General features: G+C 41.5%; 1 protein-coding gene across 3 annotated transcripts in view; it reads right to left on the bottom strand.

The window, feature by feature from the left end:
• Window positions 1-15277, bottom strand: part of galnt13 (polypeptide N-acetylgalactosaminyltransferase 13) — a 394116-nt gene that overhangs the window by 122925 nt on the left and 255914 nt on the right. For all 3 annotated transcript variants that reach the window (XM_072261955.1, XM_072261953.1, XM_072261954.1), the window contains exons 5-6: window positions 14919-15126; window positions 2862-3032 (exon numbers count right to left, since the gene is read on the bottom strand). In XM_072261955.1, coding sequence (XP_072118056.1) covers window positions 2862-3032; window positions 14919-15126 — 379 coding nt within the window. The remainder of the gene's footprint in view (window positions 1-2861; window positions 3033-14918; window positions 15127-15277) is intronic.

Raw genomic sequence — 15277 nt, 5'->3', positions numbered from 1 at the left:
AGCAAACGCTAACACCTCAGGGAGGGTGATGGTGAGAAGCATCGGAGTTGTGTCAGGGATGTAGTACTTCAGTAACAGGGAAAGCCAGGGAGGTGAAGGGTTTTACTCGTGCATTCGGAACCATAAATAGCTTTCAGGAGCAAACTGCATCTCCTAGTGGTAGGGAACTCAGTAATTAAAGGCCCTAGATTTAAGACAATGAGCAAGAAGCAGATCAGATATGTGGAGAAAGTGTTTCAGAGAGTGTCCTCATGTATCATGCATGTGTAGTGTAAGAGTGGACGAAGTCTATTGAGCAACAGGCCTGATCTTGTCCAGGTGTCTCAACCAGAGTGGATACCCTTGGTCTTCCAAGTCTCCGACTCTAAACAAATCCAGGGGCTGAAGACACACTTTGCTGGCCTGAAGAAACATTAAATCTTGCAGCATGGTCTGAGTGACAGCAAGGCTTCCAGTGAGAAGCCCTGTCCCAAAGCTGCCAATGAAAGCTTTTTCAGATGTAAGAATATTGAGTGATTTTATTAGTACCAACCGTATCCAAGTCAACCCATACACAGGACAGTTCCAAACAAATGCCGACTATCCTGGTCAGCTCTGCCTCTACTATCAATTAAGATCCTGCACAATATTTTCTAAAGGGAATTAAATAAAAGTTTGAAGCTGAATAAATGCAAAACTCAGAATGAAACAAAATAGATTCATGAGTCAAGTGTCCTTCAATCCTCCTTTAACATGTTACATTATATGGCTATGATTTGTATCTAGTGATGAACATTCACCTCACGGAGAAGCCCTTACTACAACAAAAAGTGCACTTTGAAGCTACATTGGTACATCCAGAAGTCAAGAAAGGTCATTGTTTCCTTTTATTGGTTCGGTGGAACACACCATGGCTCTTGATAGAATCAGAATAGATGCTATAGGAACAAGAACCATGGGGGACACAAGAAACTACAGTGATTGGAATCTGGAACCAAAAAGAACAACTTCTAATAAGATGGCAATTTGCTTGGTCGCAGCAGCCTCTCCAGGCCCAACAGAAGGTGCAATGTGCCTTTAATGTTTTTTTCTTGCAATCACAGGACCTTGTTGGACACTGGTAATATAAAATACTGCAGGTCTGGTCCATTAGTTCATTGGTGAGACCGATAGCAGGAGAGATACATGGCCTTGGTTATTGTGCGGACCAAGCCCTCATACTGCAACATAGCCTGCTACAGCTACCCAGAGGAGGAGTCGTCTGAGGCAGTGTGGACAGAACAGGGCTGTGGTGGTTATGCAGGTATCCCTGCTGGGTTGGGGGTTGGCCCTTGCAAGTGGGGGGCTCTCCCATTGGGCTACTCTCCAGTAGTCCCTTCCTGGAAGACAAGTTGGATTGCCTTTTGTCTGCGGCTGATCCAGAGCTAAATGAAGAACTGCTGTGTGCTTCAGCGGTACCTGCTGAAGGGTCTCAGTCCGAAACTTGACTGTACTCTTTTCCATTGATACTGCCTGGCTTACTGAGTTCCTCCTGCATTTTGTGAATGTTGCTTTGGATTTCCAGCATCTGCAAATTTTCTCTTGTTCCTAATCTACCCAGAGCAGATTCAAGTTCCTAAATGTCAGTATCTGAGGATCTACCCTGGGCCAAAATATTAATGCCACCACAAAGGCGGCAAACCAGCGGCCCTACTTCATCCGGAGTTTGAACGGCTTTGGCATGTCAGCAAAGATCTGCGCAAATGTTTGCAGAGCATTCTAATTGGTTGTATTACAGCCTCGTACGGAGCCTGTGATGTGCAGGATCTAAAGGAGCTGCAGGGGTTTGTAGACTCAGCCAGTTTCATCACGGAAACAACCCTACCCAACATCAAGGCCACCTTCACGAGGTGGTGCTTCAAGAAGGCAGCATACATCATTAAGGACCCTCACTCAGTCCAGGCTGAGACATTTCTACCACTAGGGAGGAGGTGTAAGAGTCTGAAAACAACTTACAACATTTTAAAAACAGCTTCTTCAGATTTCTGAATGGCCCACGAACCTACAAACACTACTTCATTATTCCTCATTTGCATTACACACAGATATTTATTTTTGCAACTTATGGTAATTTTTTATGTCTTGCACTGCATTGCTCCCATGAAGCAATAAAATTCACGGTGATAGTAAACTTAATTCCGATTCTGATGACCTCCCGTAAATTAAAGCCACAGTTCTCAATCATAGCATTAAGCATCGTCACTTTGAACCTCTGTTCTCAGGAGCTCTGGTTTAGACCTGGAGACCAGGAGTATCTGAAATTACTTTTGCTTTGTTGCATTAGTATCCAACAATAATACATACTTATATCTAATGATGTTGAATCAGGATGTGATATGGAATGCAGCATGAAGAACTGTCCGAAGTTTCTCAGCTCATTAAGATCGATAGTTAATGGAAGAAACGATGACCCCGAAGCACAAAAAACAACTTGGCCTAGATGCTCATTTAGTTGCTTCTTGCTCCTTAATAGTACTGGCTGCTTCATCAGATGTTCTTTCTTATCCCACAAAACATAACACCTGCCATCTACTCAGAAATTGCATGTATTAAAGTGTTGTACACAGAATAAATATTGCAAGTACTTGATAAATTTAACACTGACTTCATTCAATAGTCAAGAAATGTACCAAAACTTTATCTAAATATCAAGTCTGCATGCAGAAATATGTGCTGCAGATTCTCTCAAAGAAAATGATTAATCAATGGATACTGTTTTATTGCATACTCAGTGAAACACCTTCTCTGAAAAGGTTCAATCACCCACCTCCACACTTCAAACTTCAAAGATTAATATATCTTCAACTTAATTTATTATTGTGTTATCTTCCTCCAGTACTCACCGAACAGAAATCGTTCTGTCCCCTTTTCTGCGGTCCATCTCTCTCTGAGGGACAGGATACCAGCGGAAGTTCAATTTCCAGTTAAATCCACCATATGTCATATCAGAACCAGCCATGTATTCAAAGGTATCATCACTAATTACGTCGATAATTGGGCATACCACGGTTTTTCTGCATAGGAAAAGAAGCTGCAATTAAAGGCAAAGATTTTGAAAACCACCATTTTACTCAATACCCTTTACAGCTTGGTCCACTCAAAATACTCTTGCTCATGCCTCAGTAGGTAGCACTTTTGCCTTTTGGTCAGATGTAAGATCATAAATTTCTTTCTTTAGATGAACTGTGAATCTGCAGTCAAATCTGCTCTGTCAAATATGTGAAGATTCTATAGCACTATTTCAAAGAGTAGGAAATGTTTTCCTGTACCTCAGCCAATCTTTATCCCTCAAGCAACCATACTTACAAGTTTCCTGCAGGAGGTGGGCAATTAAAAATTGGCTGACCCACTTGAAGTGTTAAAAAATTGATCTCATTTGAAAGTACTTCAATGACCACAAAATCGAATGGAGTGTCCTTAGGTTGTGAACATTGTTTTATAAATGCAACTTATTTTCTAATAATATTTTTAAGAACAACTGAAAAACATAAGCAAAAGTAATTTTAGGAAAATGTTACAAATTTTTTCAGCAATTAAATTTTATACTCAATAGTAAAACTTTGCCACAATCCAATCTCATCTCTTAATTTATTTTGATTCAGCTGATTACAATACACCATAGTTAACCTTGTTAGCTTTAAAGCAAACCATGGCTTATATTACATTCATGAGGTTACCAGTGAAATGAAAAAAAAAGGAGCTAAACTTTGCATAGAACTTAAATACAACCATACGCAGGTAATGTATTAAGACAGCAAAAGTTTATTTTTCATCACCTGAAATTTGTATCTCTTGCAATTACCTATTTCAATATTTTCCATAGTATGTAGAAAATCCTGTGATCTACCCAAGGTATAATAATATACAAACATTTTGTTTGAATACTGAGAAAAACACAAGACAGATGGTGTTTCACATTGACTGACTTGCTTTGACAAAATGATAGCCATATCGTGGTCAACTGTCAATAGTGCATTACACCACTTTACTGAGACTTAGATTTATTTATTATTAAGAATATGTGCATAAAAACATACAGGGAATTTTGTCATTTGCTTTATCAACCAGCACGATCTGAGAGTATGCTGGGAGCAGCCCACAAGGGTCATGTCACATTCCGATGCCAACTAAACATGCACACAATGTTCAGCAGAAGAACATGCAGTCGACATACAACAAGCAACAACAGCAAAACAAACCCAATTCAGGCCATCTCCAGGCCTTTGGCCCTGGACTGGCACATATTGGGGCTCTGGCCACCAGACTCATCAATTTAGGGATTTTGACCTCTAGATTTTCCAGCCTTCAAACTCACTGATCACTGACCTCTAACCTCAAGACCTGCCAATCGACCTTAGGCCTTCAATCCCAGAATTCACTGACCTTAGGCTTCCGGCCTTTGGACTTGATGATATCAGAGATCACCGGCCCTCATTCTTGGGGTTCACATACCTCAGGCTTTATTCAGATTTTAGATTGTAGACTTTAATGCACATTATGCTTTGCACAGTGTAAGCAATAGAATATCAGTCCTCTAAGGCCTTGAGCAAAGCCAATGCAGGTCTCTCGTTAGGCTTTTATCTATTGAGAAACAGCGCAGAATAGGCCTTCCAGCCCTTTGAGTCATGCCATCCAGCAACCCCTGACTTAACCCTAGACTAATCACGGGAAAACTTACAATAATCAATTAACCTAGCAACCACTATTTCTTTGGACTGTGGGAGGAAACTAGAGCACCTGGAGAAAACCCAGGTCACGGGGAGAATGTAGAACTCCTTACAAGCAGCAGCAGGAGTTGGAAATTTTAAAGGCACTGTTTCTATCTCATGAAAATCTTCTCCAGCTTGTGTGCCTACACTAATATCAAGTAGCAGTCCGACTGCCTCCACATAATCCAAATGTATAACAATATGCCAATAATTCTAATTTAAGATGAGATTGAAGTATCAAAGACACAGACTTTGCCACCAATGACAAGAAGTTGTGCCTTTGAATGAAACTTCATTCATGTTTGTGAATCAGACAATGAGTTATTAAACTGTTTCTATTACCTCCAGTTTTCCAAATGCCCATATTCAAACCTACAGTCCTTGTGAATACAATCCAAAGACCAAAACCTGAAAGATCAAAGCTTTTGGGAATGCATCTTTCATGAGATATTTCAGATTGCTTACAAGTCACATTAGTTCTCTAAGCCGTAATGGTGTTGCTGAAGATCAAGCCCATGGCTCCAGAAGCAATTCAGCTGTTTCAAACAACAGTGAAGGATATGCTTTTTCTCCTCCATTCATGGTTTTTTTTTCTAAAGAAGGTGGCAGTACTATGACAGATATATGAAAGAGCAATATTAAATAGCTAAGTCATGGAATGGACTCGAGCATTTCAGTAATACACCACCACTCTCTGTTCCTTTCGATTTCACAGTCAGACATCACTACATCCTATCACCTAGTTTATAGTGGTGCACAGGTATTCAGCCTCTCAGTACTCAGGCCATTACACTTGTAAGTTAGTTTATTATTGCCAAGGAACAGTGAAAAAATCTGTGCTATATACCATCCATACAGGCCATTTCATTACAAGGTAAAGCAATAACAGAATTAAGTGCAAAGTGTTACAGTACAGAGAAAGTACAGCGCAGGTAGACATTAAGGTGCAAGGTTATGAGATAGTGTGACATCAAGTCTATCAACATCAATAGTATTATAACAGAAGCTGTTCTTGAGCCTTGTGGTACGTGCCTTCAGACTTTTGTATCTTCTGCCCAATAGGGAAGTGGGAGAAGACAGCACGTCTGGGGACGGAGGGAGTCCTTGGAAGGGAAATGAGTTTGGGTGATGTGCTGGGCCGTGTGCACAAGTCTCTGCAGTTTCATGGTCAGACGAGTTGTCATGCCAAACCATGATACATCCAAATAGGATGCTTTACGTGGTACACCGATAAAAATTGCTGAGGGTCAAAGAAGACATCTCAAATTTCTTTAGCCTCCCAAGGAAGGTGCTGGTGTGTTTTCCTGGCCATGGCATATATGTGGTTGGTGATATTCATACCTAGGAAGTTGAAGCTCTCAACCTCAACACCATTGATGTAGACAGGAGCATGTGAACCTCCTCCCTTCGTGAAGTTAATGGCCAGCCCTTTTGTTTTACCAGCATTAAAGGAATGATATTTGTCATAAAACTATATCAGTAGGCTCGTGACCTCTTTATTGCACCGTTTCTTTCATCGTTATTTGAGATGCATGGGTGGTGACTTTCCAATCCCTTTTTGTTTAAAATATGTACAGAATGTGTGAAACCCATTGGGTAGGTATGTACTGTTGTCAGCAGTGCAACCAACTTCTTTTTGTAGTCCATTATAACCCTGCCACAAATGATGGCTAGACTAGGACTCTAGTTAGGACTACCATTGTCTCTTTGAATCCCTGATAGTTCTGCAGAGGTTGCATCTTGATACCTTGTGAAGGTCAGCATCACCAGATCTGAATGTTGCAGACCAAGATTTCAATAGGGAAAGGATCTCAGTTCATCCATTGTTTCTGATCTGGAAAGACCCAGGTTACCCTCTATGGTACAAAGTCCGCAACACACTTGCTGATGAAGTCTGTGACGGTGGTGACAGTCTCAACCAGGTTGAGTGTGAGTCCTTGAACATGGTCCAGTCTAGACCAGTACTGAATGATTTTCTGTACTGGAGCTGCACATTTCAGTTGCTGTTGTTTATCAGGGAAAAGGAGCACGGCCTGGTAGTCTGAACCTCCAAAGTGCGGGTGGGGTGGGGGGGGGGTGAGGTAGAGTAGCTCAGCAGGCATTTTTGATGGTTGTTTAGAAATGGTCAAGTATGTTTGAGCCTCTGATGGGACAGGAAAAATGCTGGTAGCAGTTTTGGTACACACTCTTGAACACATTCTTGGCTTGGTTGAAGTCATCGGCAGTGATGAAGAAGGCCTCCGGATATCCTGTTTCAAGCCCACTGACCACAAAGTATCCTCTGCCTGGCATGGAATATAGACTACAATGATTACTGATCTCTGTGTCACTGGTACAGATCCTCCTTAGCTTGTGCTTGCTAACAGCTAGATAACCTCATCTTCATCTTCTTGACTACCTGCCCTTGGTGAGCAGCTGCAGGATCTTCACAGAGTGTCAGCATCACAGTGAGTATTTAGGCTTCAGGCAGCTGCGGTGGCAACTCTCACATACAAAAATCAATCACGTTATTTCACGTAAGGATTTCCAGAAACGTGCTGATCCTTTTACGTGCTGTGTCTCTCGATTGCAATTGCATTTTCTGTACTGTCACCGTAGTCGCTCTGGACAACTACAACGATCCAAGAGTCAACACACTTAACACTAGAGAAGCAAGGCAACGCTGTAGAGAGTGAGAGCGACAACAAGAACAAGCCGCAGCGAGCTTGAGAGAATTGGCAACAGGCAGAATGAGAGGTGGACAGAAACAAGATCCAGCCCTCAGCTGTGCATTGTCTTCACTACCACCCCCTCCCATCTCCATGAGACTGAGAACAAGTGGAGTCCAGGTCAAACACCTGGGCTCAATCCAGGGTTTGGTGTGAATCAGAGCTCCCATTCCAACCACAGATTGAAGGTCATGCTGATTTTGTGATCATTACTCTAGCACCAGGTAGGATGGAAATAGGCTTTGTCCCTGGGTCTTCTGTTCTGTCTGGATACACATCTGAACTGGAATCAGCTCACATCTTTTACTTTGTTCTGAAACTGACTCCAGTTCATCTCACAAATCGCCAGAAACTCAGATCAGACATCTACAGAAAAGGAAACAGTTAACATTTCAGGTCCAGGAGGTTGTTTCTCCAATAACAATACATAAAGAGAAAGTGAGGAGAAAGGCCAGAATGCAATACTAGCCCCTCTTCTCCCTTAGGGCTCCTGCTCCTATCCCGTTGCCGTACCTCATATGAACAAAAATTCATAATGTTGAAGATCAGCAATGGATGCTGCAAAGTTACAGTACGTGCAGGGGTGCAGTGCTAGCTGGAGCACACCGGAGCGCGTCCGGCACCCCGTTAAGAAAAAAGCCGAAATAAACAAGCTAATTAATTAGGTGCCGCCCAGGGTGATTTGAGTATTTCAGAAACTGCTAATCTCCTGGGATTTTTACACACAACAGACCCTGGAGTTTACAAAGAAAGGTGCCAAAAACAAAAAAAATCCAGTGAGTAGCTGCACTGTGAGTGAAAACATCTTGTTAAATCCACTTGCTGGATGTTTTTTTGTTTTTGGCACCACTCTTTGTAAACTCCAGAGTCTGTTGTGCGTAAAAATCCCAGGAGATCAACAGTTTCTGAGATACTCAAATCACCCTGGGTGCCACCTATTTAATAAGCTTGTTTATTTCGGCTTTTTTCTTAAAGAGGTGCTGGACACGCTCTGGTGCGCTCCGGCTATTACTGCACCCCTAATTACGTGACACTAGGATACACACTTAGCAGTCGTGGGATGAATGATATTGGAATGCACAAGACACTAGAAATGAAAAACTGCAAAGACCAGAGGTCCAGAGGATCAGGGGACTGGATCCAGATAGACAGCGAAGAGGTTGAAACACAGGGATGAATTTAAATGTATATGACTAGAGGTTTTAAAAGCAAACGACTATTTGGGGACTTTCCAAATATACTGGAATTCTATTCCATCTTAATAGATCATATAAAACAGTTCAGCCCAAAAATTAAGTTTTCAATTATTCAATTAACTACAACTTTTTAAAATGCTAACTACACTATTACTGAAGGAAGGACAGAACATAAGCATGGCAAAGCTGCAAGCGGCAAGCTCTCTTTTAAATTCTAACTTTGCTGATTGAACAACGTCATGCAGCTTCTGCAGGGCTGCACTAGTTCTGCCAGCCTAAGTTCCCAAAGTACATAACTGGGATGAGGTACCAACAAAATTGAAGTTCAAATTATGTCTAATATAAATGAAGTCTCCTTTGAGTCACGTACAGATCATCCTGATAGAGCCGGGTCCTACAAGAAAACTGGCACCATTCCCACCGTGCAGATCAGATTTCTACTCATTCCAAAAGGTAAGTGAAAATTAAAGAAGAACTGCAGATACCTGAACATCAAAACTAAAAACATAAAATACTGGAAAAAACTCAGCAAGTCAGGCCTCATCTGTGGGACAAGGAACAAAGTTAACATTTCCAATCAAAGACGCTTGGAGAAATGGAGTCAGAACTCATTCTGATGAATGGTCTTTGACTTGAATCACCAACTGTTTCTCTTCCCACAGATGCAGTCAGACCTGCTGACAATTTCCAACATTTAATAGTCATAGTCATACTTTATTGATCCCAGGGGAAATTGGTTTTTGTTACAGTTGCACCATAAATAATAAATAGTAATAAAACCATAAATAGTTAAATACTAATATGCAAATTATGCCAGTAAATTATGAAATAAGTTCAGGACCAGCCTATTGGCTCAGGGTGTCTGACCCTCCAAGGGAGGAGTTGTAAAGTTTGATGGCCACAACTGCACTCATAATAGAAAGTCAATCTCAATGACATGCTAACCTACTGGCCTTGCTAATAGAGCTTTAATTTATTGAGAAATTAATGTATCTAAGGATAACAGAGAAATAAAATCAGAAAGAAACTAAGTATTCAAAACATTTTAAAATATAATTATTGTTTTTATGCCAGCCAGTGGTGTAGTGGCATCTGCACCAGACTTCAAGGCAAGTGGTCCCAAGTTCGAATCCGGCCGACTCCTTGCACACTTTCCATCTGTGCTGGGTTAAGAGTCAAGCTAGTAAATTTGCCTCATTATAAAACAGACAAAAATGCTAAAGAAATGGGAAGGAATGCTGCCCGATATGCCACAAGGCATGGTAAGCAACGACAATAGTTATTATGCTGAGTGAGAAGCTCTTCTTTTTAATGGTTTAAGACTTCACACACTTTCAATAGACAGATGACGGGAACCCTGCCAGATCTCCCATAATAAAATTGGTTCTAAAGTTTTTTTTTCCCTGAGGAATTGGCTAAGGTCTGATAAATTCCATCTTCAACAAATGCAACTTCTTGTCCGTGATAAAAAAAAAATGAAAACTGGAAAAATAGCCACTTTTCTAGAATTCCCAAATGATTCCAAATTTAAATAACTATCAAGACCATCCCAAAGAAATTTCAGTTGCACAGTGAATGCAGTGAATAAGAATCCCAACCCCAAATGCATATTGAGAATAGGTATTGTCAGTGAAAGCAAATTCACAGCAATAAATTCTTTGACTAGATTCTATGATCTACTGCAACACTAAACAAAGAGCCACGTGAAAAACAAAAAAGAAAAAAATCCTAAAATTTAACTGAAAACTGGCAATAAATCTTCTATAAACTCAAGGTTGAAGTCACTACAAATTATGGTCATGTTTGAACCCATCTCTGTATCAAGCATTTTCTAATCTACAAACACAGCAGCTCTTGAAAACTATATCAGTACTTAATTAACATTTTCCTTTTACTAGAATATCTAATAAAATTTCTTCATTATTAGCTACCCACTATCCACTGTCCAGATAACGTTCAATGAAGACTTAATCGTTCTCCACAGTAATACTGCAAAAAAAGATGGATAAGTCTTTGGAGCCAGACAGGATATATTCTAGCTTACTACGGAAGATACCTCTGTGCCCCGGTGATGATCTTTGCACCTTCACTAGCCAAGGAGTACTACCAGATGATTGGAGGATGGCAAATGTATTAATTCAAGAAAGGGAGTAGTGATACCCCTGGAATTAGGGACCAGAAAGTCTGACTTCAGAGGTGGGCAAGCTATTAGAAAGGATTCTTATTAACAAGGTTTAAGAGTATAATCGGAAACATGTGCAAGTCTGCAGAAGCTGGAAATCCAAAGCAACACACACAAAAGACAAATTTCCTCTTGTCAGCACTTGGCATTCTCACCCAGTACCTATTCTCTGCTATCCAGCACCTATTCTGCTTCGAATTCATCTGAGGACAATGAAGCAATATTACTTCCCAGTCCTGAAGAAGGATCTTGTCCCAAAATGCTGACTGTTTATTCATTTCCATAGGTGCTGCCTGACAGGAGTTGCTCCAGCATTTTGTAACACGCACAAAACTCTGGAGGAACTCAGCAGGTCGGGCAGCATCCGTGGAAACGAACAGTCAACATTTCGGGCCAAGACCCTTCGTCAGGACTGAAGAGGGAGGGGGCAGGGGCCCTATAAAGAAGGTGGGGGGAGGGTAGGAAGAAGGCGGCTGGTAGGTGCCAGGTGAAAAACCAGTAAGAAGAAAGGTCAAGGGGTGGGGGAGGGGAAGCAGGGAGGGGATAGGCACGAAAGGTGAAGGAGGAATAGGGGAAAACACAATGGGTAGTAGAAGGAGGCGGAACCATGAGGGAGGTGATAGGCAGCTGGGGGAGGGGGCAGAGTGAATCTGGGATAGGGGAAGGGAGCAGAAGGGAATTACCAGAAGTTGGAGAAGTTAATGTTCATGCCAAGGGGCTAGAGACTACCTAGACAGTATATGAGGTGTTGCTCCTCCAAACTGAGTTTGGCCTCATCATGGCAGTAGAGGAGGCCATGTATGGACATATCCGAATGTGAATGTGAAGCAGAGTTGAAATGGATGGCAACTTGGAGATCCTGTCTGTTGAGGCGGACGGAGCGGAGGTGCTCGACGAAGTGGTCCCCCAATCTGCGTCGGGTTTTTCCGATGTAGAGGATGCCGCACCGGGAGCACCGAATGCAATAGATGACCCCAACAGACTCACAAGTGAAGTGTTGCCTCACCTGAAAGGACTGTTTGAGGCCCTGGATGGTGGTGAGAGAGGAGGTGTAGGGACAGGTGTAGCATTTACACTTGCAGGGATAAGTGCTGGGTGAGAGATCCGTGGGGAAGGACATGTGGACCAGGGAGTCGCAGAGGGAACGATCCCTGTGGAAAGCGGAGAAGGGTGGAGAGGGAAAGATGTGCTTAGTGGTGGGGTCCTGTTGAAGGTGGCGGAAGTTGCGGAGGATAATGTGCTGGATCCAGCATTTTGTGTTGTTGCTTTGGATTTATTTGAATTTTGAAAAGACTAGTCTAATTCAATAGACTAGTTCAATTCTATTCAGGAATAATCCAGTCTGTTCTCTGTTCGTCCATCACTGTCTGGTTTGGATCAGCTACCAAACAAGACAAGAATAGACTCCAAAGAACTGTCAGGGCTGCGGAAAGGATTATTGGTGTGAAGCTGCCCTCGATCAAGGACTTATATGCATCTAGAGTCAGGAAGCGAGCGAGCAAGCAGCATCATTGTAGACCCATCACACCCTGGACATCACCTGTTCCAACTCCTTCCTTCTGGTAGGTGCTTTAGATCACTGTATGCCAGGACAAATAGGTACAAGAACAGTTTCTTTCCGTATGCCATCAGTCTTATGAACACTTGAATTTTAGTCTATTATAAACCAAGTCCACCTGTACATACACAGGTATACCTCATTGTATATAGTTCACGATTATTTGCATTATTGTTTTGTTTGCTTTTTGATTCTGTACAGCAAGAGCTCAGGGAAACCGGCATCAAATTCCCTGTATGTGTCCACATACTTGGCGATAATAAAGGATTCTGATTCTGATAATTAGGGATATTCAGCATAGCTTTGTGAGGGGCAATTCATGCCTCACGAGCCTCATTGAGGATGTGACAAAGCACATTGATAAGCACATAAGAACACAAGAAACAGGAGCAGGCATCTGACCTGTCGAACCTGCTCCGCCATTCAATATGATCACGGCTGATCTGGCCATGGACTCATTTACACCTACCCAGCTTTTCCCCATAACCCTTAATTCCCCTACTATGCAAAAATCTATCCAACCTTTTCTTAAATATATTTACTGAGGTAGCCTCCACTGCTTCATTGGGCAGAGAATTCCATAGATTCAACACTCGCTGGGAAATGCAGTTCCTCCTCATCTCCATCCTAAATCCTACTCCACTGAATCTTGAGGCTATATCCCCTAGTTCTAGTTGGTGATGAAGGTAGATGTGGTGTAAGTGAATTGTAGTAAGGGATTTGATAAGGTAGGCCCATTCAGAAAGTCAGGTGGCATGGGATCCAACGTGGCTGTGTGGGCACAGAACTGGCTTGCCCATAGAAGACAGAGAGTGGTATTAGATGGAGCATATTCTGTCTGGAGGTTGGTGACCAGTGGTGTCCTGCAGGGATCCATTCTGGATACCTGCTCTTTTTGATTTGTATAAATGACTGAGATGAGTAAGTGGAAGGATGGGTTACTAAGTTTGCAGATGGCCCAGAGATTGGTGGAGCTGTGGATAGTGTGGAGTGTTGTAGGTTGCAACAGGATATTGACAAGATGAGCTGGCTGAGTAGTGGAAAGTGGAGTTCAACCTGAAAAGTGTGACGAGATTCATTTTGGAAGGTCAAATTTGAAGACAGAATACAGGGTTCTTAGCAGTGTGGAGGAACAGTAGGATCTTGGGGTTCACATCTATAGATCCATCAAAGTTACAGAGCAAGTTGTTAAGAAAACGTATGGTGCATTAGCCTTCATGAGTCAAGGGCTTGAGATCACAGGCCACGAGGTAGTATACAACCCTATAAAACCACAAAAATATTTTGTTCAGTTCAGGTTGTCTCATTGCAAGAAGGATGTGGAAACTTTAGAAAGGGTGCAGAGGAGATTTACAAGGATGCTATCTGAATTAGAGGGCATGTTCTATGAAGACAGGTTGTGTGAGCTAGGGCTTCGCAGTGATGGAGAATGGGAGATGACTTGATAGAGACGTACAAAATGATAAACAACAGAGACAGTGTGGATAGTCAGAGTCTTTTACCCAGGGCGAAAATGTCTAATGTAAGGGGGCATACTTTTAAGGTGATTGGAGTAAAGTATAGAGGGGATGTCAGAGGTAAGCTCTTTGCAAAGAGAGTGGTGGGTGCATAGAATGGCCAGCTTGGGATGGTGGTAGAGGCAGATACATATAGGGGCATTTAAGAAACTCTTAGATAGGCAAATGCATGAAAGAAAAGTAGAGGGTAATGTAGGAGGGGAAAATTTGATTAGCATCATCAAAGGGCCCGCACTGTTCCACTGTTTGTTATATGTTCTAAAACATCTTCACTGTGCTTCCATTTATGTAATTTTATCCTGAGAGCCTTACATATCAAAATTGAAAAATCTAAATAAGAATTTAGTTTTGCTCAGAGGGCAAATTAATGACACTATAACAAAATGAAGAATAAGGTTAATATTCAACATTTATAGCTTTATTTTGCCGTAACATTTATAGCTTTATTTTGCCGTACCATTTATCAAATACGTTCTGTCAAACGCACCATTATTTCAAGGACATCAATCATGCATTAAACTTGTATTTTTCAGTTTCTGCCTACCTTAGACACATATATTGATGTCAACTCTGTGATCATCAGCCTCTCTAGAATTTTAACTTACAGAACTCTACTCTGAAGTATAATATTGCCCTTTATGCAACCTGTTCAAACCAGATAATGCTAACATGACAAAATCCTTCAGATATTGTGCAATGACTGAGGCTTATCACAGGAACTAAGATAGAATTCCATTAAATAAAGGGATTGCAAGAGGCTTCAGGTAAGTACAATGGTACATTTCAAGTGTTCGTAAACTTAGAAAAATGACTGAGGCTGTAAACAAAACTTATTCCTATATCAGGACCTGAGATCATTCTGTAATTGCAAGCACACCTGACACCTTTATGACTTTGTAAAAGTAAAATCAATTTTTCTGACCTGTGGGGTAATAACATGAGATCAAACCCAGAAATGCTTTGGAATTAAATAATCACACAAATGGCATATGTTTTATCAATTTCTAATAGAGATATCAATACAACATACCTGTTTTCTTTTATTCTCGCTAGTAGGGGCTCAAGCCAACCAACAGTGCATTCACAGTGTGCATCTAGAAAAGTAATGACCTGCCCTTTTGAAGCAGCTGCACCCCGAAGTCTGGCACGAATCAAACCCGATCGTTGCTCCATCCTAATTATCTTCACTGGAACTTGCAAATTCTTAACGTAATTCTCCAAAGGTTTCTTCAAAAAATCTGCAGAGAAGTGATCCATAGCTAATTTACTCAACAATTAAAAAAAATCTGAAATATAATATTTATTTTGTGAAACTTTTGCCTAAAAACAGTTTCTTTTGAAAATGGGAGCTGAAACATAACGTGGCATCAGGTGCATTAAGTGATGTGC

Source organism: Mobula birostris, chromosome 6, assembly GCF_030028105.1.
Source record: "Mobula birostris isolate sMobBir1 chromosome 6, sMobBir1.hap1, whole genome shotgun sequence".
In the NCBI taxonomy this organism is placed as follows: domain Eukaryota; kingdom Metazoa; phylum Chordata; class Chondrichthyes; order Myliobatiformes; family Myliobatidae; genus Mobula; species Mobula birostris.
The sequence above is the reverse complement of the archived record's forward strand: the minus strand, read 5'-3'. Positions and strand labels throughout refer to the sequence as shown.